The 26,584-nt window shown below is 35.6% G+C and overlaps 1 protein-coding gene across 1 annotated transcript; it reads right to left on the bottom strand.

Moving 5' to 3' along the window:
- Positions 1-19,324: 19,324 nt before the first annotated feature.
- LOC123528038 (potassium voltage-gated channel subfamily B member 2-like) lies at positions 19,325-25,210 on the bottom strand. The gene is made up of 3 exons (XM_045307781.2): positions 24,503-25,210; positions 23,213-23,387; positions 19,325-21,476 (listed from the first exon to the last, which is right to left on the bottom strand). The coding sequence occupies exons 1-3, from the start codon at positions 24,790-24,792 to the stop codon at positions 20,355-20,357; spliced, it is 1,587 nt and encodes a 528-aa protein (XP_045163716.2). The 5' UTR covers positions 24,793-25,210; the 3' UTR covers positions 19,325-20,354.
- Positions 25,211-26,584: the final 1,374 nt, after the last annotated feature.

Genomic DNA, 26,584 nt, shown 5'->3' on the forward strand with positions numbered 1-26,584 from the left:
TCTTTCTGATTACAAATGAGCCGCGCCATGAGAAAACCAACATAATGGCTTTACGACCAGCATGGACTAGCATGGATCCAGACCTGTCTGCGCCGCAAATTCTGGTCATGCTGTTCGCTTTCAGTCTATTACAATTAGAGAAACCATTAGCGAATAGCATGTATCCTGACCAGAATTTGCGGCGCAGGCAGGTCTGGATCCATGCTGGTTGCAAACGCACTATGATGGTTTTCTCATGGCGCGGCACAAATTATATGCTTTAATATGTTTGTAATTAGCTCCGTTGTTATTATGCAACATTGCCATGTGTGTGCTTATAGAGGAAATCATGCAAATAACCCTACCTGTTAAACAAGTGATAAATAAGAATTACCACCTGAATTACTTTGGGAAGAACTTATCTGACTATGAAATAGTTGTCATTTACATGCACACTGAATAACATCAGAAAATGTTCAGATCCACTACTTAAGCTGATATGAAGACATATTAAGGTTTCGATGGAGGCCTTGAGAAACAAAAATCAAACAACACTAAATCATAGAAAGAAAGAGTTGTTTGACATGAAAATTGAACAGCATGTAAAACATATGTATATTACTTTACGAAACAAGTGTCAGTATACTGATATAAACATTGAATTCCGGAAAAGGGCTGCCTAAAGGGGCTCCACTTCCGGACAGTTAACGCCTTTAAAAACTCACCATTTTCAAAGAACAGTTACACATGTTCGTTTTGATGCATTTGCAATAGCGTGCGAGTGGTGAAATTTCGCATAACAAGGTGGAACACAGTTTTCAGCAATTGTTTATCTTTATTTCTTTACAAATGACATTCATTTTCAAAGGGAGACAACTGTTCCCGATTATTTTAAGTACAAATGGCATTCATTTTCAAAGTGAAACAACTTTTTCCGATTATTTTAAGTAATCTCTGAGAAAAAGTTGTCTCCCTTTGAAAACGAATGCCATTTGTAAAGAAAAAAAGATAAACAATTGCTGAAAACTATGTTCCACCTTGTTACGTGAAATTTCACCACTCGCACGCTATTGCAAATGCATCAAAACAAACATGTGTAACAGTTCTTTGAAAATGGTGAGTTTCTAAAGGCGTTTAACTGTCCCGAAGTGGAGCCCCTTTAGGCAGCCCTTTTCCGGAATTCAATGTTTATATCAGTATACTGACACTTGTTTCGTAAAGTAATATACATGTTTTACATGCTGTTCAATTTTCATGTCAAACAACTCTTTCTTTCTATGATTTAGTGTTGTTTGATTTTTGTTTCTCAAGGCCTCCATCGAAACCTTAACATTTAACAATACAGTTAGTTTCGTTCTTTTTAACTGGTGTCACACACGTGCATAGATAAACATCTGGTATACTCTCATACATGGACAAAGTAAACATTTAGGTCATGTTCTTTTGGCTACCACGAAGTTGCTGAAAATCACCAAGTCAATGGAGTGTGGAAAGGAGTAGTGTTCTTTAATGTTCAGATGTTCATGTGTGGAATTTTCCAATAAATCTAAGGCACAGAAAGAACAATCTCGTGATAAATGTTTACGCCTGACACATGGTAAATCAGGTCTTGATTTCTATCCGCTATGGATAATCCAATAGGACTGGCATATAGGGCAGTACTACTTTAGTCAGTTAGCATTAACTAAAAGACTAAAAACATTTAGAATAATGTTGTGTAAGACTAGGGAATATGACCAACAACGATAAATCAAACAAGTAAAGGAAAACAGTGGGAAACGGCCAGAAGCAACACTGCGGAATATTAATCTGGTGTTTGTTTCATGCCAAGTCATATCATTCTCATCCATCAGATGTCAAATTCCGAGACGAACCTCTGATTTATTTCTGTCGTTTATTTGGTGAGCATGCGCACTCGTAATTACTACCGGGAGAAGTTTCAGCCAATCAATGTTCGCTACTATTTGGCACGCCGAATTGAAATTTCAAACAATATGTAAGCAAGATAGTTGCTAACGATAGATAAAGGCGATATTCCATGATTTTATTCGATGTTAAGAAATTTACCTGAAGAAATAATAATATTCCTCGTAAGTCGGCATCGATATGAAAGGACGCGGTCACGCTTTTCACGGACGATTTTGATTGGTTCGCTACATTTTGTCGCGAAACAACGCTGATTGGCTGAAACGTTTTACCTGTAATGTAACCAAACCACAAATATCGGCGAAATGTGCCAGAGGTTCATCCGGGGAACCACGGTAGACCTCTGGTATGCGAGAATGAGTCATATGTAAAACCCATTACACGTCCAAGAGACCACGGACCCTAAATATGTTATTCCACGCAATATGAATACTCTCTACCACATGTAAATGTAAAAAGGCTTGATATGTTAAAATCGAATTGCTCGGGTAACAATTTATAAACAGCAATCTAAAACAACAATACACACATTTAACTGTCAATGCAAATACGTAACAAATTTGATGAAGTATGAAATTCATTCAACATTCCAACCATTGCTTGCTCAATGTATAATTTTATCAAGATAAAAATAAATCACCTTTGCTGTACAACCAGATAAAAAGTCAAGCTTTAAATATATCTAAAAGGCAAATCTTACATGTTTTGAGCGCCTATAGTGAATACAAATATGCACTGAAAGAATTAGATTTGAGCTGTCAGAATAATAAAATACATGTAAACCCAAAGATTCAGGTGAAGAATGTGAAACAAGGACAAAACAAGCAAATAAAGGAGCACTACAGGCCACCGCCTTGCACGGTTAGTGACAAGAACACCTCTGTCGAGTTTCAACAGTTATATGGCAGCATTTTAAAGACAAAATCCTTAAAGGTGGTCAATCACATTTAAGCTACATTTAATGACATTTTTTACTTTTTGTATATTCTGGTAGAGAATTATTTAAGGAACAAAAAGACCGATTACATAGAATTAGATTCTTATTTGAAATGTATATTTTATCATTTTTATAAAATTTTGTAATTACTCCCCTTTAATATGAAAGTATATAAAAAGCTGGGTATTGCTTTTTATTTCGATACAATGTCTAGTTTTACATTTGCATTTGATAGACATATCAACTATTGAACAATCTGAACCAAAATGCAAGTTTAAAAGCTGTGTGTAGCTTCTGAATTCATTTATTTCCAATCTATCTTGGTTGCGCAACCAAGATAGGCAAAGGGAGGTAATAATAATTTTTCAAACTTGCGTTTCTAATGAATTCCATCTAAATACATAATTTTAATGCAAATATTTTACAAATATATTACAATATGTCTAATATTTATACATTTCCTTAAGCAAAGTATGTTTATCAAATTTATACTTATGATAAAATAACTCTATCTTGGTTGGGCAACCAGGATAGGAAAATGAAATTTTAAAAATACCTCCAGTGAAAATCTAATTTGTATTAAGTGTTAAGTGAACATAAATGAGTGTAAATGATCAGATGCTAAAGTTTCGAACAAATCCGTTACATGGCCAAAATCTGATTATCCACCTTTAAAGCGGTCGAAGCGAATAATTTTCATTGTCTTGTCCTTTTGGCCTATAATATATGCCATGATCAGGTGCAAAACTTGAATATCGGCATCATTTTTTTTCAAAATTTATTATTTAGGATTGTTATGCAGATCTACAGATAATGAAATCGATTCTATTTTCATATAATACTTATTTATTTATTGAATTCAGCATGCATATGAAACCTGCATATAAATTGAAAACATATCCTGGGCAAAGTGTCTCTAACATTCCAGCCCTTATAAATCTATTTTAGGTATTTTTTTTAGATAAGACCACCATCAAAAATTATAAAGTTATGAAACCAAACGAAATAGCTTTATAAAAACTGCAGCAACCAAAGAACAAGTAAAATGTCTAAAAACAGATAATTGAAAAAGATTTAACATGTGAAAATTAAAGCCAGATACAGCTGAAGGTTTTTGTCACAGCATGTGTTTTATCACTTTACCTTCAGACCCCGAGGTGTTCGTTCAAAACTAGGACATGGCTTATCGAAAACACTAGGTTACAACAAAATAGTTAAATACGTTTAAGACGTTAGCAGAATTTGAATATTTAGCTTTTTTCCTCTAATGTTCAATGTGAATCTTGCCTTATGGCAACTATAGTGGCGTATCACTTAGCAGCTGGCGCCTAGACGATGGTTTTAAATGATATCAGTTTCCGTGAGATGTGCAATTAAAATGTTTAAACATAATGTATAATATACATTTATTAAAGATTTAACTACTGTAATTTATATAAAACAGGCATAGGCTAGGACGTCCGTGTACTTCTTTCACTGTATGGAATTAAAGAATTAAGTTGTCGCTGACTTCAAATCACTTGCCCCTCATCGATGTAGGTTCGAGCCTCACTCGGGGCGTTGAATTCTACATGTGAGGAAGCCATCCAGCTGGCTTACGGAAGGTCGGTGGTTCTACGCAGATGCCCGCTCGTGATGAAATAATGCACGGAGGGGCACCTGGGGTCTTCCTCCACCATTAAAAGCTGGAAAGTCGCTTTATGACCTATCATGTGTCGGTGCGACGTTAAATCCAACAACAACAAAAAAAAAGAATTAAGTTGTCGTTCCCTCCACCACTTGTTAATGTGAATAATTGTCATAGTGAACCTTATTTTAACATTTATTTATTAGCAAATAAAAACACAAGAACAAACAAACAGGGAAAAGCACGTTGTAAGGACACAGCCTCCTCAAACCTCCACCCACAACAGTGCATGCTTAACATGCATACGAATTACATACAGGCAATACACAAAGTAAAACATTTAGACAGCAGGTACGAAACGAACGATAGGAGGAAAAGATAAGGGCACCAGTTGCAATTCACCACTTTGGAGTTTAACAGGTTATTGCTACCTGTCTCAACAAAAGAAATTTGATTGCGCCATGTTATCCTTGTCTGACTACCGGCAAGTTTTCTACACATTTTGTCATGTGTTAAATTTTAATTCAGGTGTCTCCGATACTCTGTCAGCTGCTTTTACAACAATGAATACGAATGCGAGGGTATTTCTTTATGTTAAATGAAACAAAATTTCAATTAAAATTTACATGTTGGATGTAGATTGAACAAGTTAATGGGATTTTAATTAAATACAAAGATAATTTTGCATGGAGAAAATGTATATGGTAATTTCTTCAAGTTTTGACGACGTATCTATATATCTTATTTTGTAAAAGCATAGTTGTATACCATATAAAATGCGTAAAGACAGGAAATATTTTTATCAGCCATCAGTATATTCGTTTTAAATATAACTATTTGTTGTTCGTCACGTAAAGCGTAATATTGTCATACTGCATTATAGGTTTGAACACCAATCGCATAACTAGGTAAATGTATTTGTTTCATACCATTTGTTATTACTTTTATTAACTACGCTTACTTTAATTGTTGTTTCCTGGTTTCCTACCAGGACTTGCACCAGAAACTACAATAGTGTAGGAGATTTTATTGTTTTTAGTAAAATCGTTAATTATTGAAATTTACACATTTTTCAGCTCTCCAAATCAAGTAGACCTCGTTTTGTTTTGCCGTTTCTGGTTTACATCTATTGGTCTTGATGTCATAACTAATGATAGGTTTACTTATGTATTATATAATAATACAAACATGTATATTTCAATCTAGTCATTTTTCTTCAGTCTGTATTTTGTCTTGGTCAGATCACATTGAAAAAAATAATTGTCAAACCCGCACGCCCATTCCTTATGTATTAGCCTTTATGTTTGTACAGTATTGTAACGATGTACATGTAATTTTTAGTTTAATTCATTAAATTGCTACATTTAATATATATTTGTCGGTTATTTGATATTCAAAATCTTCTTTGTGTGCGTTTTTTTTTTTCGAATATTGAGAACGATTTCTGTCATCACTTATATATACCGATTATTATACTGACAAGGTTGCTTTGTAATAGATTGTAAGGACTGATAACTAACCATAATAATACCACAGTTACTTTACTGCTCAAGTGTTTAGTATTTTTATAAATCCTGATCTAGATTTAACCTGTTAAATATTCATTACTTGACCAGTTCTTATTTCTTCTTTGAAATGAAAAAGGTCGTGTGAGCATTTATTTGACCATTGTCCTTGTTTCTTGTGTTCGTATTCAATTCAAAATCGGAAACCAATAGTTATTTGAAATTTTGTAATTAATCATCGCATGATGTGCAGCAATTATTTTGATAATATCTTATATAATTGAAATTTAATTTATCGATATATTCTTATTTATTTATTTTGTTGGGTTTAACGTCGCACCGACACAGTTATAGGTCATATGGCGACCTTCCAGCTTTGGCGGCGGAGGAAGACCCCAGGTGCCCCTCCGTGTATTATTTCATCCCGAACGGGCACCTGGGTAGAACCAGCGATCTTCCGTAAGCCAGCTGGATGACTTCCTCACATGAAGAATTCAACGCCCTGAGTGAGGCTCGGACCCACATCGGTGCGGGGCAAGTAGTTTGAAGTCAGCGACCTTAACCATTTGGCCACGGAGGCCCTCCGATGTATTTATATATCGAAATATGCAAGCAGAAACTACGCCATTACTGTTTTTATTTTATGCTTCTGCAGTGCTGACCCGGCTCTTAGTCGATATACTTAGAAATTTCAGACAATAAAATAGAAACAACTGTCACAATGTATTTAATCTTCCATTCGAACAGTATAATCATACAACTAAAGATAACTCTTGTTAGCAATACACTAAGACCGGAGTAATTGTCTCACTTTTCATTACTGTGAATTGTAAACTTTACATATTGACATTTGATAAGCATTATACATGTAACCTAAAATTAACTTAATAGCACTTTGTGCTATTTCAAACTTAAAAATTACAGTTTTTAAATTTAAACTTAAGAAAATGTATTTTATAACACATCGGAAAAATTATCGATCCTATTATGTTAAACACAGCTGGCACTTTTATGAAATTTAATACAAACCTATTTATGGTAGTGGACCGTAATGCCACTCTGCAATTTCCGTACGTTCACGAACTTTCGTCATACTATTCAACATTCTTCGGACGTAAATTAGTTGCACATGACCTACCGTAAAGCCAGTGAATTCCTAAATCGCATACGGATAATGGTTAATTTGCCGATTACCTGACGGGACTAATACCATTAATTTAATGTACATAGTTAAGTTTCTTAACTCCGTGTAACCATTTTACATTAATATATGTGTACACAATTATTGTAACTCATGTTCAAAAACTTTTTTTAACATTAAAGTGATTAATCAACAATAAAATCTATAAAGAACAGTCTTAAAATATATTCATTTCATCAAGCATGTTATTTCAGAGGATTTTTTCCATATTTAAAAAAATCTGAATATTTCGGTGGTAGTCGGTGTACCCTTACTCATCGCGATTTAACTTGAGTAAGTTCCATTTACTGGTGTTTTTACTCGAGTAGCCGCCCTTGGATGTACTATAATTGGTGATGCCTCCCTTTTCTGTGAATCATTTTCTCCCTTATAGAACAAATTTTCTACTAAATTTTCACTCTTTTTCTACTAAATTTTCACTCTTATCTTCAAAACAGGGGTCGTGGGTTCGAGCCCCATTAGGGTCACGACCATGATTGCTCATATGACACCAGTACTGGTTTTTCCAGGAAGCGGACTAGAGAGTGGTTCAAATAAGCTTAAAGCTTTCATCACAATCGAGCTAAAATAAATTAGTATAAACTAAATGGAATTTCTTTTTTTTTTCCTGACTGACCACTACTAGGAACTGATTTATTTAGATCAATACCACTTAAATATCATATGGAACACTTTGAGACACTTCACTCTGTTTTTGGACTGACATTTTTCTACTTAAACTTTTTCACTACTTGCACAAGCTTGATTACTCTTATAGAACATTTTAATATGTGATGCATTTCTAGAAAACTGAGCACGGTCTTTTGTTTCAGTTATTCAACTAAATAACAGGCGCTGTTCTAAATGCGACAAGAGCAATACGAAGGCCATGACTATTGATGGTATCTATCATTTGTAAATAAGATTTATTCGCTGAACCATAATCAACACAACAGTAATTTAGCTTGGATCTAATCAAACCTCTTTAAAGTCGTAATAAAACCTTACGATCGGCTCCCAAATCAGTATCTTAAGATACCTTTAAAAGATTCAATGACTTTAAACATTTGGCTTTCAGATATTTTATATGTGGTATAAAAGCTTTGCTTCGTCAACAACGGGTATATTTGTACCATTTAGAAAAAAGCTCAGGGTCACAGTGTTGTTTCCGTAATCAACAAAAGTGGACACACTTAGATTTTTATTTAGAATAATTATGTAAAATAATTTTCCGTGACCAAAGTTTAAACTTTATACAAACATTGCTGTAATTACCGTTCAGTTGTACGCATATTTTTCGAACGATACCATATCAAATCATCGACATATAATTTCCCTGGTGACAAACATTTCATATTATTGATTTTAATGCTAAAATGTAACAGATAAAATAGAACCTTGTGGAACGCCCTGTTCTTGCTCAAAAGAGCCAGAAAGGATAGAACCATCACGTACTTTAAAATTGCGATCATATAAAATTGAGATATAAATATTAGAAGACAACCTTTTTAACCTAAGTTGTCAAGATAGTTCATAATACCATATTTACATGTGGTATCATAAGCTTTTGCTATATAAAAAAAGACAGATATAAGATGTTCTTTTTGACAAATGCAGCACGAATATATTTTCCAGTCAAACAAGATTATCAGCTGTGCTGCACTGTTTGCGAAAACCGCTTTGAAAATTTGTTAATAGGCCTTGAGAACTAATCTTGAATTAATCATGCGTTCTAGTGTTTTACATAAACAGCCAGTAAGAACAATTGGTCTGTAGTTACTGGTGTTCGTGTTGTCTTTCCCGGGTATTTGGTATGGGAATAACTATAGCTTCTCTCCAAGAATCAGGAGAAATTCCAGTTTTCCCTGTAATGTTGTAAATTTCAAGGAGGAGCTTTAATGATTATTATGGAAAGTGTTTCAAAAGTTGATAATGGATTTGGTCTAAACCAGCTGCATCCTGAAATTTCTCAAGTGAGTCAAGTAATTCTGTAAGTGGCGGGGATAACTTTTATTTATACTGTCCTGTGACTTTGGAACATGGTGGGGGTAAGAGTGAGGTAAGGTGCACCATAAACAGGTTTAAGCTCCCCAGTGGTTGTTTTGCCACTGACCGTTCCAAGGCGATGTGTGTATGCGTGTCTGTGTGTGTGTGTGTGTGTGTGTGTGTGTGTGTGTGTGTGTGTGTGTGCGTACGTGCGTGTGAGCGTGTGTGCATGTGTGCGTGCCTGCTGGGGTGCGTGTGTGTGTGTGTGTGTGTGTGTGTCCGTGTGCTGGGTTTACGTTTGGGGAGGCTGCGCGTTTAGAACGTGGCTTTCCCTGTTGGATATTCATCCTTGTTTTTATTATAATCTTCATCTTTATTTTAACTACTATTTAAAGACCCATTTTCTTTAGTTGATTTGATATTTTGAAAACGTTGATCGTTATTGCTTGATGAAGAGTTTATTTGTTTTTAAATTTTCACCAAGTATGTTTGCGATATCTTCAGGACCAGAATGTCGCACATGATATTGGTATACCAATTCATGAGTATCAACTCGGTACAGAGAAGATGTCTAACTACGACTGGTATCAGCTGATACTGCCACTTAACAATAGTCAGACGCACGTCCATCAATTCATTGTTGCCTGGTGTAGCAAGATGATACAGACACATCGCACTGAGAAGCCGCCACCATTCCATATCTTCTCACAGGTGGAGCTGGAGTTGGAAAGAGCCACCTGGTACGCAAAATTGTGCAGACTGTGTCAAGACTGCTCTGTCGTAACAAACAAGTACATGACAACAATGTCTTTATATGCGCACACACAGGAGCTGCAGCATATAATATTGCAGGCCACACTCTACATGCAGCCTTCCAACTACCTGTTCATAAATCTAAATATACAGTCTACATACCTCTTTCTGGTTAGTGACTAGCTGCCCTAAAAGGATTCTGTGGGAGATATCAAGCTTCTCATTATTGATGAGATATCGATGGTTGGTGCATACATGCTTCTTACTATTCATAGACGTCTCTGTGAGGTAATGGTCAATGATGATCCATTTGGGGGTGTTTCGGTTATTGCTTTAAGAGATCTTTCACAGTTGAGGCCAGTTGCACAGAAGGATGTTTTCCAACCACCATCTGATGATCAAGTAGCGATCTCTGGCTCTCTTTGGAGAAATAATTTTCAGATTGCACAGCGACAGAAAAATTGTTGCTTAATAGTGTTCGAGAGGGCAATCAGACACAAGCATATTTTTATCTGCTTAGCAGGCGTCAAACAAACTCTCTATCACCTGAATATCCTGTTGATGCCATACATGTCTTTACACATAATGCCTGTGTTGACAACCATAATAGTAACATGTTTGACAAACTTACAAATCGTAAAATAGTCATCCCAGGCATAGACTCAAAAAGAGATGACCAGACAGGTGGTATTCAACAAAATGACTTCAGTGGAAAAGCTGGTGGCTTATTGAAAACAATAAAGGTAGCTGTTGCAGCAAACGTTGTAGTAACGAAACAAATAGATGCCCAAGATGGCCTTGTGAATTCAGCTAGTGGAATAGTGACCGGTTTTCATCCTCCATTGAAACCCGATAATAACGATAACCAGAAACCAAAATATATATTGGTTAGATTTCAAGACGAACGTGTGGGAAAAGCCAGAAGACAGAAAAAAATGAGAGGTATTCTTCACGGCGAGAACTTGCACTCCACACCAATTGAAAGGGCTGAGACACCTGTCTATATTGGATCAGGTCAGTCGAAAATCACTGGAAGAAGATTGCAGTTCCCTCTATCACTGGCCTGGGCAGTAACAATCCACAAAGAGCAAGGAAAGACAGAAGATATCCTAGTTCTTTCATGTAAGGGCTCTTTCAGAGGTGGTAAGTTCTATACAGCAGTAAATTGCACTAAAGACCTTAATGGATTGCATATTACGGAAAAAGTCTCATCAAACATCATTAAAGTGAGTATACACGGTTAGACTAAAATAAAAAGAAGGAGGAAAAAAGTCTCTTCACACTTCCATTTTCAAAGACATTAACCTATACCCTTCAAGCATACTTCAAACTGTATTTGCACAATGTGAATTCACTAAATATAAAATACACACTGTTTCCCCAAGAGCAGTATGTGACATCATCATATTCTGTTTGGTAGAAACCTGGCTCAAGTCCAGAGATATTTATCAGACATACATACACATGCTTTTCTCAGACAGGATCATCTTGCACAACACAGAAATGGGGGCATGATGATGTGCATCAACAACTTTGCCAGGAAAGAACTGACAACACATTTCCAGTCGAATATTTCCAAAGATAAAGCTTTGTTGCCCTTGTATAAACATCAACGAACCCCAGTTCCACTTTTCTTGTCCAGACGTGAACAACTCATCAACAGGTTATCCTAGGGATTACCAGCTGTAGTTACTGGAGACTTCAACATTGACACCTTCAACAACAACACTACCAGTACACATCAACTCAACTATCTGTCACAATACTATGGCTTTCGTTACTGTTTCCAAACACCCACTCATAGGAAAGGAGGTCTTCTCGATAACATTTATGTGTATTTTTTTATTATTATTATACCAGATTTATATAGCGCCCTTTTCATGATCAATTTCACGTTCAGAGGCGCTTTACATAGTTTAAATGCAGCCACACAGGGCGCATAATTCATCCTCTACTAGTACAGACACAGAACGATCTGACCAGAGGGACAGAGTGAGACAAAGCCCCCACGACAGAGAGATCAGAAATAAGATACAGGCTTGTTTGTTTGTTTGTTTGTTTGTTTTGGGTTTAACGCCGTTTTTCAACAGTATTTCAGTCATGTAACGGCGGGCAGTTAACCTAACCAGTGTTCCTGGATCCTGTACCAGTACAAACCTGTTCTCCGCAAGTAACTGCCAACTTCCCCGCATGAATTATCAGAGGTGGAGGACTAATGATTTCAGACACAATGTCGTTTATCAAATAGTCACGGAGAACATACGCCCCGCCCGAGGATCGAACTCGCGACCCCGCGGTCCGTAGACCAACGCTCTTACCTACTGAGCTAAGCGGGCGGGCTCCAGATACAGGCTTGTCCGGCTAACTTAGCCTAGCTCGTTTCGAATAGACAGTCTGGTTCTTTAACGTGCCCAGTGTATAGCATTGATACACGCAAGGATTGCCTTGGTTCCTGACCAGTACACCTCTAGTTGGGTGGGAAACACTGAAAAGCGTTTCTGAAAATTCCCGAGTAGTTGCCGGGGATCGAACCTCCGACCTCAGGATTGGAAGGCCAGTGTGCAAACCATTGAGCTATCCGTCCACCCCTCGGATGGAATAATTGTAGACATGATACCTACATTTTACAGTGACCACTTCATTCTTGGAATTGCAATTCCATTTAAAAGTTTTAAAAACTAGAATACCATGGTAATTGAGTATATAGTGTCCGAATAACGTTTGCAGTGAGGCAGTAGCTTTAAGAACAAGTAGTGCTTCTGTAAATCATTGTACATATTTTGACAACAATCATTGATAAAATAATATCAGTAAATTTTGCAGTTTTGAAACTGCAGAACCTCAGCTAATTGGCATTTCACAACACACATTCACAGACTGACCACTGCACCCAGGCAGGAACATCTGGGCAGCATAAATATAATAAGGATTGCACAGAACATACTTCACCTCAAACACTCCTGTCTGATAACAGGAAGAAAGTGTTGAATCAAACAGATGATGCTTTGCACTCATGTCAGTGTCAAAATGCGATTTCTAATTCTTTTTATAATATAGTTTCGAACAACACAAAAGTGTATATCCTTTTAATGGGGAAATCAGTCGTACCATGCTTTATCAAAGTGTTGATCTGTCAGGCTATTGAAGTCCATGAACAATCATTCCATAGACTGAAGGCCGAGGATGTTCTGAAAAATATTTAAATTCAAATGATGGACATCTTAACACAAACTCTGAGAGTACAATTTCCTGATGCAGTATGACTATTTGCTCTTTCTTGGACTAGAAATGTCTCATTAAAATAGCCCAGTAATAAAAAATGATAGCGAATGCTGTACAGATACACTTTGCTGTAATATTGTGTCTCCATAACGCAATGTACAACTATATGTTTTGACAGTTTGTATTTATCTGTAGCACTTGCAGTTGTAACAGTATCAGCTACAGTTACTGTATGGAAGTGTGAATATTAGCACAACAACCAATCTAATAGTATGTGGTTTGTTTCAATAGTTTGATCTGGCATAACCTAATTCACGCCCAGCGTAAAGTGCTAGTTAATACATGTATGTGGCTTTAGCTATTATAACAGTTCTTTAATTGTATTGCGAAGCTAGTGCAGATCCTCGCTTGATCTTGGTAGTTCATTTAAAATTTCCATTTCTATGAACAAGGTCCAGCTATCTTGGAGTATCTCAGAGGCCTACTTTTTGTAATATAGTTTATCAGAAATATGGTAGAGTTTACATTTATAGCGCTGTACAGGAAGTATAATTATGACCAAAAAAACTTTATAGTTAAAGTAAAATGCTATGGCTTTGTATAGTTATTGGTGGTTTTCAACCCTTGCATACAACTTTAATGAAACGTCACACAAGTGATCAGTACCAACCATAGTTTTGCATGGTGAATGTTAGGCGCGCCTAATCTCCTAAAAACTCTTGCATGCAATTTAATGAACCCTCACACTAGTGACCAGTACCAACCCTAGTTGTGTATGGTGCGTGTTAGGTTCTTTCAGAAAAAAATTCTGCAGAGTTATGGGACTTCGTTTCTTGTTACTATACTATATACATACAGTCCACACAATTATGCAATCATATGTGCGTCAAATCGCAATGTAGTGTGTCAGCTTTAAGTGATAGCTTTACTTTGTTTTTGATGTTTGACTTGCCCCATGTAATCTAGGGTTTGACATCCTCTAAGACTTTGACTACGTCGTGTTTTGATTCTTTGGTACATTTTGTACTACTGGTGGCAGTTTTGGTCTTGCGGACGAATTGTGCTGCTGTGTAGGTTTAATTGCAATTGTTGGCTTTTCACTTAAAATGTCAGGGACAAGAACAGAATTTGTTTGTGTAGACGCTTCAATAAACTGTGTCCTTTGCTGGTGTTAGATTTTGTTATTGACGAATAAGATATTGTAAGTAATGGACGTGTAAATTTAGTATTGATAATTTGTCTAGCTTCTTGAAGTCCTACGTCATGCGTGAATTTGACATGGAGTGCCTCTTTTTCCATCTTCTATGTCTAACAGTGGCTCGCTGCAATTCACACAATGTAATGGACGACTGCAGGAGTCATGCTCATTAGAATGGCCATTTTAACCACTCTTTCGGCAGATATATTCGCCTTTACAGTTCGTTTCGTTGTGTCCAACTTAAACATTTGTAGCACTAAAGAGGATTTGGTATATAAGAACTGACTTCTGTACGAAGATAACTAACAGTTATGCTGTAAAACGATGGGCAACTTGCTGTTCATCCTCATTGCCACAAATGCTGTAGTAATATCCCGATATACCTAACACCATTTAGGCCAGGTGCTATAATTGAGACACGGCTTCGGATTGGTTGAAATATGGGTAAAGTAAGAGTCAAGGGGGCGTTTGCTGACTGGATAAAAAGGGTAATGTTTACAATAATAAAATTTGTGCAAAGTCAAGCAATACAATGCTTTTTGTGAAACCTGTGTTGTTTTACATGTGTCTGGCTGGATGCATGACTTTTTTAATTGTCTGTTTAAAATAGTAGCTGTCAGTGGGCATTTTGCCTCTAAATGCCGATCAACTGAGGGAGTAAGTGTTTTTGAAGAACATTTGCAAAATATTAGATTGGATAAGCCTATGTAAAATTACAAATACTATTTTTTCGTGTCTGACATTCTAACTTAATGCGAGAGTTACATTGCATATAATCAGACAAGGGCTCGAGCCCACGTTTCCGCGACTTGTAGCTGAAAGCTTTTAACCGCACAGCTATATTTGCACAAGCAACTTGATAAGGTATTTAATAGTTCTTAAATAGTTAAATCGTTTGTTTGGTTCGGACACCAAAATATTATTTACGGAAACATACGGAATATTTACGAGTGCCAGGTTAAAACTTACGGACAGTAATAAAGGATAAATAGATAAAAATTCCATTCAAATTCAATACATTATTTAAAAGCTATGCAACACAGCACAAAACTAAAATAGTTGAAAGAATGAATAATAGATCATAGTTACAGTATCCGTTATTTTAAAAACTGTTTAAATTGAAATTCCCTATAATACCTGAAGTTTAGAGTTAAGATATACTTAGCCTTATCACAACACTGCATCGTACAGGTGGAGGGTTTCCTGTTACGAATATGAGTTCATTTCCGTATTTTTAGAATATTCTACCAGACTTGTTTTCGATAGAAACGACCGCTTTAAAGATTTCATTCTCGAGAAACAAAACTTCACCCTTCAAAAATCAATGATATTTTTGCAATTTCGCGGCCCGGAATGATAACGGTAAAACAGACTTTAATCACTGTTAAATGCGTTAAAGTGATACTGATCTGACTTCATGCGACTATCAGCGAGAAACTATATTTGCTTATAGCAAAAGAAGAGGGGTATACCCCAAGGTGTATAAGTGCAGAGTGAGGAACAGACTTCTGACGATACCTTTCAACCTGAGATTTGAACCATACATGACAGAAACTAGAACAGTCGGAAGATTATTGTGTTAATTATCGTTTGTGTAAGTTTCCAAATCTTTCCTGATGCAATGCACGACTTCTATGCGCAAATAGATGATCATGTTGGCAAGTTCTGCAAATTGTTCCATAGTGAGAGGTGAAAGACGGACACTAGGATGCAGTTACAAATATTAAACAAACGATGGGGTTTTGATGTCTGCAATAGCATGAAGTTGTCTGTTGAAACTTACGTTAAGTTCTCACTTTGTTGAATATGAAGTGGAATAATAAGTTTCAATAGCAACATTAACAATTTACAGTGAATTCAAAACGCATTTCCTGTTTTTATCAAATCAAAGAATAAATATATATCAAACAGCCATCTAAACCACAAAACAATTACAGCTTCACAAAATCTACGGTGAAAAAGATTCGACATGCTACTTTGTAACTACAGTTTCTGTTGTAACAGACGTCACATATATACAAATCGTTAGGAGAAACACTAAAGAAGGGTAGGAATTACAAAATATTGATCTTGATCAATCTACACCACAAGAAAAAGGTCAGCGAGAAACTATATTTGCTTATAGCAAAAGAAGAGGGGTATACCCCAAGATGTATAAGTGCAGAGTGAGGAACAGACTTCTGATGATACCATTCAACCTGAGATTTGAACCATAATTGAGAGATTGCTTATTCTAATTTCAATATGGGTATCATGTTTGTTTATATGGTTTCTTAAGGCTGATATTTTATTATCTTCAAAAAAAACAACAAAGACAAATATCAATCAGGGAATGCCACGTACCAAAAACGCAGCCTCCCCAAAACGAAACCTACAGCACGCAGACGTGCATACCACAAACACATACACGCGCACACACACAAAGCCAACACATGAGGACAAAACAGCGGGACACCGCCTTGGAACGGTCAGTGGTAAAACACCACTGGAGAGCTTAAACCGGTTTATGGTGCGCACCCAACATCACTCTTACCCCCACCATGTTCCAAAGACACGGGACAGTGTAAATAAAAGTAATTTCCTCCAGGTGAATGTCTAACACACGTAATGGAAACAAAAAGGCATGGCATGTAAAACACAAAAATGCTCGTGTATAAATATATAAAAAGCAAACCTTCAGAACCAAAACTGTATGTACTCAATGCCTTTTCAGAAGACAGAGCAACAAGAGAAACACCCTTAAGGGCCCGACGAAACAGGCCAGAAGACAAATATCAAAACAGTTCAGTCCTGGTAGGATTCAAAAACTGCTTATCATAGAGTTCTCCCCCTCTTCCGTCAGACACAATCCAAGAGGGAAGCGTAGTGTCCAACTGTAAACGGGTTAAACACTAAACATGCGGTATGACTCAAAACAGTTGGGTCGTAACCTCTTTTAATGAAATGTTTTATAATTTTACCAAATACATTTGGAAAATTACCATGACCCAAGATCTAACGAAGTTTGTAAAATAGAGAAAAGTGGAAACTTCACAGGTCGCTCAACACGACAAAAACGAAAATGTTGCAGGCTCGGTTTGATTGAGCCTGTTCATGGACGGTAGTGGAAATGCATGCTACCGTCCACGCCCTCTATTCCCGGGTTGAGCAGAACTCAACATTTACACATGCTAAAAGTACAAAAAGCAATTTAGAGACATCCGCAGATGTATTCAAACGGCGGTGAACATGGAACCTTCAATGATACACGTATTGAGGCGTGTAATTCCATGAAGAGCGGCGTTTGGTCCCCATCCACATCCCCATAAAAAACGGGTTTAGAAATACCTTCTCGCAGAAGTGTCTTTAAATTACTATTGAATTTCAAAACTAAATCAGAATTACGATAGTAAAATCTAGCAAAATATTTACGCAATTTGTAATAACGGTAGCCTTGCTGAAGAAGTTTACTTGTAATATATTGATTACGTTCATTTAAATGCTTGACATGACTACACGCTCTGGCAAACCAAATTAATTGCAAAATATATACCCCATAAGATGTAGCCTGAGGTACATCCCCATCCAAATGGGAAAATTCAAAGCCATGTTTCCTTTTAATGTCATAAGAACAAATTAAGAATTATTCAATATAAATAAAACAAGAAGAAAGAAACAAAACAAGCGTGTAAAACCTAAACCTCAACTTTGAGTAAGATTGAATTAATATATGGATAAGAATGAAAATGTATTCAATATAATGGTCAGTCTCATTTTGTAAGCTGTCAGACTAAAGCGTCTACATATGATGCTGAATAAACTTTCGAGTATTATATGTGTACGTCAATTACCTTGAAATTATATTGTGTCTTACTATGATTGTCTTCTATATAACAAAATAAGAATAGAAAAAGCAATAAATAAATAAATAAAAGGTAAGGGCAGATTTCACGTAGACACTAAACACCCCAAACACAACCAGAGAGCAATGCATCGCAAAGGAGGCCCGCAACAAATAGAAACTGTAACAGAAAAAATACAACCGGCAGGTTGCATCTAATATATATATAAAAAAGTACATTTTAATTATTTTCAAAATACAAAAATGGGTAAGGGGTAGATAAAAGGGTTGGAGGTTTTTGCAGAAAGCGGCAAAAAAAGCAAGGATGAATATTCTACAGGGAACGCCATGCTCAAAAACCGCAGATTCCCTATACTGCAAACCAGTGTAACAGCGCAAACACGTACGTAGGCAAGACAAACATACACGCACATATGCACACAAGCGAAAAAGAACAACACAGTGGGGCACCGCCCACGGACGGCCAAAATATGACTTGCACCTAACCTCTTTCATAGTAAAAGGAGAGGAATGTAAATACCGCCTTGAAACGGTCAGTAATCTATAAAAAAAAATGATTTACATATTTGCACATTTTATGTTCGATTTACTATCTCTCATTTTTATTTTTTCTTGACATAGTTGTAAACACAGCTATTTAAAAATTCCCAACGGATTTCATAAGGGATTTCCTAACAGAAATATGCAGAGTAAGTTTGGACGTGACGGGACAGCGACAGTCAAAAGTTATCACGCTGTCCGAAACGTCTTATTATTTGGACTACTGTTGTACAAGACATATATACAACTCATAAATAGATAAATTACTAAAGAAGGGCTGGCATTACAAGTATATTGATCTTGATCAATTCACCCCGGGAGAAAGATCGAGACCTCGTGCAGTCTGTTTAAAAACGAGAAAAGACATTTTCCTAAAGCAAAGAAGGAGGATTCTACCCAAACGTGTCTAAGAATATAGTTAGAATGATATCATTCTACCTAAAGATTGGAACTTAAGTTTCATAACCATAATTGAGAGATTGCTTATTATATTAAGTTCAATATTGATGTGATGCGTGTTTATATGACCCTTTAAGATCTTTGTACAGTGTTTGTCATTTCTTCAAAGGCATATTTCACTTTGTGTAACTTAATAATGATTTCAGAGTAAATGAAACTAAAATGCACTTTGAGTATGATCAGATATTAGAGTTTACACTTTTTGTATTTAATATGTTGATAAACATGTATTCAACTAAAGGGTAAGTCTTATTTTCTTCACTGTCAATGAGTAGCACGTCAACGTGTTAGGCAAAAATAAAAATACGAGTATAATACGTCCAACACCATTCAATTTTATTATAATTTTAAAAGTTTCTTCTATCTTACAAAATAAGAAAAGCAAAACATCTTACACGTTCGCACAAAAACAGTAACTTTTACTTACAGAATGAAAGAACAAACTTGAGTAAATTATTCCCTTTCACAATCATTTTCGTACATTAACATGTTTAAAAAAAGATTCTGCTTAAATTGTGTTATCTCAAAAAAAATATTAATGTGTTAGCAATATGTTTATTAAACAAATCCAAATTCAAAAATGTTAACCTTTAGCCTGCCGGCGGCAGGATATCTGTGCAGTCTGATCATGGTCTGCACTGTTCGCTATTCAGTCAATAAATTTTCAGTGAACACCCCTTTGAATAATAAGTGGCACTACCTAAATTGAATGATGGACCAGTCCATTTTCGAAATTTAGCAGGGTAAAGGTTAAAAACATGATGCATCACTCTATTTACGAAAAAGGTGATATAATCATGCTCGTCAGTCAAAATACAGTCTGCGAAGAGTTCTCACAGGTGTATTGTTTTAACAAATGGTCTATAATAATAGGTAAAATTGTGTTGTAAGTAGGTGAACTGGAGAAGAATATGTTACACTTTCAATGCAGGCTATATACACGAAGCCTATTCGGATACTAATTAGCTGTTTCTTTACGCAAGATACATGGTCTGCCGTAAGCGTATATAGACAATGTATAGTCCATCGTTGAGTGAGGCGTTTTCAAAAACAAAAATATTATTAAATGAATTACAACGATCACAGTTTGAGAAAGGTACATGATTATATAAAATTGGGTCATATATTACACGATGCGTAATGTATGCATTTTCTAGACTTTTACGGAACCTTTGACAATGCTTCAACACTGCGACCAGATTTATTTGGATGTCTCGATTCCATTTCTTCCTCTCACATTATTTCTTGCACGAGAATCTTCACATGGTGTTGTACATATTATCCCGGGCAACTCGTCGTAATTTTCTTTGTTGTTGTTCTGCACATTAGCTGAGTTTCCTGTCATTTTATTAGCAACACCCGTAGCATGAATTGCACCCTTCAACTTTATTCTTCTCTTTGTATGTTCTTCTATTGTCTCATCAAGACAGGAATACTGGTATAAAGTAAGAAAGTTATTAACAAATATAGGCAGTGTAATGGCAAGAAGTAAGACTCCACAGATTGCCATAATTGCCGCGACAAGACGACCAGCCCAAGATTTAGGAGAAATATCGCCATATCCTACTGTTGTCAAAGTAATCATTGCCCAGTACCAAGCAACAGGGATAGATTCTATGACATCTCTGTCTTCAATAAAGTAAATAAGACTTGCTGACGAGGTTACTGCAATCATCACCAACAATACAAGCATTGTCATATCACGGCCGTTCTGACGTAGAGAAAATGTAAGTACACGACTGGCACGAACGTTTCTCACAATGCGGAAAAGCCTAATGACCCGGAAAACTTGCAGAAAGTTTATCAACCGAATCCAGCTAATGTGGTACTTATGCTCCTTCTGGATGTTGATCACAGCGATGTGTATGTAAAATCCTGCAATTGCCAAAATGTCGCAAATGTTTATCACGGATTGGAAGAATCTGAGTAAAGAGGGACAGGTGGACAGTCGAAGTAACAGATCAATGGTAAAGAACGCAGCAATAATCATCTCTAGAACTACAAAAACAAACAACCGCACTCTCAAGTCTGGCAGTTTCACGTTTGTTGTACTCTTTGTCCAATTACCGTCGGCATAAATATCCTCTGCCTCTTCCCAATAAAGATATTCATCTTCTAAATCATAAATGTCATCATAGACAGTTCCTGAACAATCTGGATCTCCCAGTTTTATCCTAGCCTTTTCCGCATAGTCGTGTTCTGAGTGGTCAAGATACTCCAAAAGCTCACATTTACTTACTTTTCTCTGGAAGGAAGGCACTGTACTGAAGGCTAGTGTCACTATACACAACAGAACCATCAGGAACACTAGAGCAAGGTAAATCTGAAAAGAAATAGAAAAGGCGATTAGCACATGATTGTAAAATATGGTTTGATGATAAACAGTGGCAATAATGCAATATCTGATTTCCTTCAAACCAACGTTCATAGTACTAAAACAAGTTCTAACTTCACACCAGCATGGTCATAATCATATGGTAACTTTATTTCATGTAAGTTGTGAATTTGTTATGACTTTGTAACACAGTTTTAGCACAGACTCTTTATAAAGTTTAGATACTTTTTTTTTACAAATACCACTGCATTCTGTAGAAAATGTACAGCAGCTGTTACGAAGTTAGTAGTATGAAAAAAATGCTGTGTAAAAAGGGAAAATTCTAGTTTCCGTAATGTCAAAAATAAAACTGCTATTACTGTTGATGTATGATTTTAAAATTTGATTTACGTTGCTGCCTTTTTTAAAACGAATGTTGGTATCATCTAGAGACATATCCCTACAATAACAATCATTGACATGCGAGTACAAAATTACGTATTTATGAAATTTCATTTCAACCGTAATATATACTTTATAAATTTTCAAATATTTATTGATATTGACAGGTTCTTCAAAGCAACTATTGATTAGTATCTACTGAACTTGATATAACCGATAATTGCTTAGTTATATTATCGATTTATTAGCCACGTACGACTATAAATCAAATGTATAAGACAGGCTTAACGGACTACAAAAGATCAAGTAAACTTTGTTTAGAAGATTAGCTGTATATATTAAATTAACTTATATCATATGGGAACTAATTTAAGCTGTTAAAACAATGGGTATATGTAACCATACATTTACCAGCCGATAGCATTTTATAGTGATTTTCCTTGGCCATTTTCTTAAAATGCTAAATTGATCATACTGTTATTAATCGGATAATTAAACGCCACATTTGTGTGAAAAGGGTACATGATAATTTTTAAGTCATAGTGTAACCTAGCAATTTAAAAACAGAGGGGAGTGTATAGATTATTCTCTGAACTTAGCTTTAATACCTCGGAAACAGGGTTACTTTGAATGATGTATCCCATTACTAACAAAAGGAGAACTTATTTCAAGATTATTGCGCACAGACAAAACCTTATAAGAGTTTTATTTTATTATAGTAAGTTTTTTAATTAAATAAATGAACATTTTTTCGTAACAAAAACAACACTAAAAGTGTGATTTAGTCCATTAAGTATTATTTTGGTAGCCGCACAATTTTAAAATGAGTATGTTAATAGTTTTAAATATACACGAATCACATACATAGTTTTTATTTTAATGATTTGTTTTCATCGAATTATTTTAATATCCTTCACGTGTATATGCATGTTTATATTAAAATTCATAAATCGTAACGAAGCAGTTATACGATAATCCTTTAAAGTTTTCGTGATGAAGTACCTTTGCATGCTCTAAAATCAGTCAATTTAATTTGTAAACAATGCTTGCCCACTTACTTAATAGCTAAAAATGAAGAACACAGATTTACGGACCGCAAGGTCGTGAGTTCGATTCCCTTTTCGATGCGTATGCTCTCCATGGGGATTTCATAAAATACATTGTGTCTGAAGTCATTCGTCCTCCGCCTTTGATTCAAGTGGAGCTGTTGTACGTTACTTGCTGAGAACAAGTTAGTTCTTGTACAGAATCAAGGCTCTTTTCTTAGGTTACCTGCTAGCCGTTACATAACTAAAAAGTGTTGAAAATCGGCACTAAAACAAAACACAAACAAAATGAAATACCTTCGCTATAACGGTATTTTCCTTGAAATCAATCACCTTCCATATCTTACGCCTTAACCTGCTAACCTTGCTGTCTGTATAAATAGGTATGGACAGGCCATCTCTCAGGTCCTGAATGGCAGTTTCCTTGCGAAATTTTTCATGCGTGTCATAATCATCGAAAAATGTATAGTACCTGAAAATATTTTTTTTCTTCTTAAAATCCATTTGACCTCATGGCAATAGCAAAAGTTTTAATTCATAGTTGCCTTCACTTTTATCAATATTTTTTGGTACTGAAAATATCAACTTTATTCTATTGCATCATTATTTTTTGGTACTTAATAATATTACCTTTGTCATTTTACACCATTATTATCACTGTCAAAGAACTTCCACGGGGTGTTAATTTTACTGATTATATATAGCCCATATCTCTGTGAAGGATGAATTGATGTCATTGCTTACCAGTTTGAGGCTATTACGGTTTAAATTGTACAAAGGCTTTAAACAAAATCGTCTTTTTTACTTCTAAAATATTTTCCCTCTTAAGGTTCTTAGGTTTCATACTAGCGCAAAGGAGAAGTTAAAAGTTAAAAGTACTTCAAAACAAAATATCTACGTATTGATATCCTAATGTAGTTATTCCTTTTCGTGACCAGTTAAAAGTTCTATGTTACTGGAAAGCAAAACAAAAGAAAAAAAGAAAAAGGATAAAAATCCAAAAAGGAAAGCCTCGTTCCATAAAAACAGAACCTCCACAAGCCGCGTATGGTTCTTTAAACAATTTGTTAACAATACCAACTCTTTACACTATTTTACTAAATTATAGACACATGTGTTATGTATATATGTTGTGGTCCTGAATTTTTATCATTTAGCGTTGTCAAAAAGCTCTTACAACATTCCCCATGCCGCATAATCAACACTTTTGTGTCCTTCAGTCATTCAGTCTGTCAATTGGCATCACATAGTATTTTTTTTTTTGTTCTTATTAGTCGTTTGATTTAGAGTCACACTGAGACTATTTAGGTCATGTGACGCTTTTTGCAGCTTTTCATGGCGATGAAATACCCATGATTCCCCTCTGGTCATTGTTTCTAGCTTAAACGTGCACCTTGATGGAACCACCAATCTTCCAGGCAGCTGGATAGCTTCTTCACAAGTACAATTCTGCAAATCAAGAGAGGTTCCGAATCCACACCGGCCAGGATCAGCGACCATGGAGGTCAAATATTTTGTAGCTACTAAATAACGGTAATAAATATTTTAAGAATTGAAATACATACACAAGTAATCGCATATGCTTACCTATACAAACAACACTTATCTAGATCCGTCTCAGCTACTCCCCAGTAACGTAGTTCTTTTCTGAACGCTTTAGGGCACACTGAAGCTGGCAAGTGCAATTCATCAGTCTGATAGTAACTTAGAACAGCGGCAAAGCAATCCGAAGGTCTGTCCACGAAAAAATCCAACGGCTTGTCTTCTTTTTCAGCATCTTTGCACATTTTCGTGAGCGTGTCATATTCCCTTATCCCCAAAATCGTACGATCGAATTCAAAATGCGTTCCCGAAACGTTTATTTTCACACGTGTCATGTTTTGTGTTTTTTGTAACTTTGTTTATCTAGAATATTCTAAATTATATATCTCTCAGAACATTCTTACATCTTCATTAAAGCTGTAGAAATATTGAAAGCACACGACAATACTACTGACAGTCCTGTGCACTGTTCCTGTTCACAACCCGAAAGGAGTAATCCGTTTTGCAAATTAAAATGGCAGCCCATGCGTTCATGACATTGAGTTCGTAAATAAATTAATTACAAGGGAAACACAATCTTTCTGCCATTGAAAATGCTACGAAAGTAATCGAGTTTAAATATCACAATGTATCTATTATAGATCTGTGCTTAAAAGTCACATATCGCTTATATTACATTGTTAAGGTATTAGGAAATGTATCGTTGTATGTGAAATGTCAGATGTATTGCATATCGCGAAGCAGCAGAAAGAAATACGGACAATAGCGATTGAAGTCCTTGTTGACTTGCAAAGAGAAGAGTCGTACAATAAGCAAAGTCATAAAATATTTAGTACTACAAGAACCCACAATTAATTCATTCATTGCAATGTATGTTATCGATTGGTCTCAACTGGTAACCAAGTGTTCATATGAAACAAATAGATATGATCGTTAAGACATGAATTTACCTATATTCTATCTCTTAAATCACTGTTTCTCAATAGACCGTTGCCTTTACAAAATAATGAAAAAATGTTTTAAATTATTTATAAGCAGTATAACTATCAATCATCATTCTGAAATTTTCTCATCATTATTATTGTTGCCACCATCTAATTACAGCAAACAACAGTTTCCGGGCGAAATGTCTTTACCAACAGACTGTTTATCATATTTAAATGTATTTACATTAAAAGAAGAATATCACTTAATACTTACTTATTACTCAATGTAATTTACCAAAACCGACATAGAACAACATCGATTAGTAAACTAAAAAAATAAATTCAAAAAGAAAATGATTCAGATTTCGTAAGCCTTAAATATTTCGTTAACATTCAGTTTGTCCCTACATAACTGTCCACCAAATCGTTTTGTTGAAGAAATGATACATCAATAGTTATTCTTTCTCTTAAATATACTTCGGCAAACCTGATAAAACTAAAAAGAAACATGTTTTAAAATGAAATTATTCTCTTCCCATATCATCAGCGGTCTCTTTGATTGGAATTCTTGATAATTGTCCTGTTTCCAATATTTCCAGTGACGACTTAACATATGTGATCTGTTAGAAAGTCTTGAGTACGACATATAAAGGAAAAACAAAAAACAACTGATTGCTCAGGTGAGAATCACAGTATAGATTATGTGTAAGGCATCGACATGCAGTCGTTTGAAACTGTTTTCACAGTCATTTTAGGTATGGCATTCAACGGAATATCACCTATAACCGGAAAAAAATATTTTATTTCAGCTTTTTCTAAATGTTTTAGTTAACGACAAAATGTTGTTTGTTTTACAATTTATTTCATAAAACGTTTGTTCACATCGCGTCACTATCCAAGTATTCTCAAACTTTAACTTTAACATCTAACATTTCATTAAGTATTTCTATAAGGGCTTATTTTGCATATTATATGTAAAAGATACTTTATCCTTTCAACTGTAGTAACTGATATAGTAACTGATATAGCATGCCTTCATAGACTATAAGAAGCATAGATAGGAAAGATAAGAATATTATTCACCTTTACTTCTAGCTGATGGTGTATATGAGCCGTGCCATGAGAAAACCAACATAGTGGCTTTGCGACCAGCATGGATCCAGACCAGCCTGCGCATCCGCGCAGTCTGGTCAGGATCCAT

This window comes from Mercenaria mercenaria, chromosome 14 (genome assembly GCF_021730395.1).
Source record: "Mercenaria mercenaria strain notata chromosome 14, MADL_Memer_1, whole genome shotgun sequence".
NCBI lineage: Eukaryota > Metazoa > Mollusca > Bivalvia > Venerida > Veneridae > Mercenaria > Mercenaria mercenaria.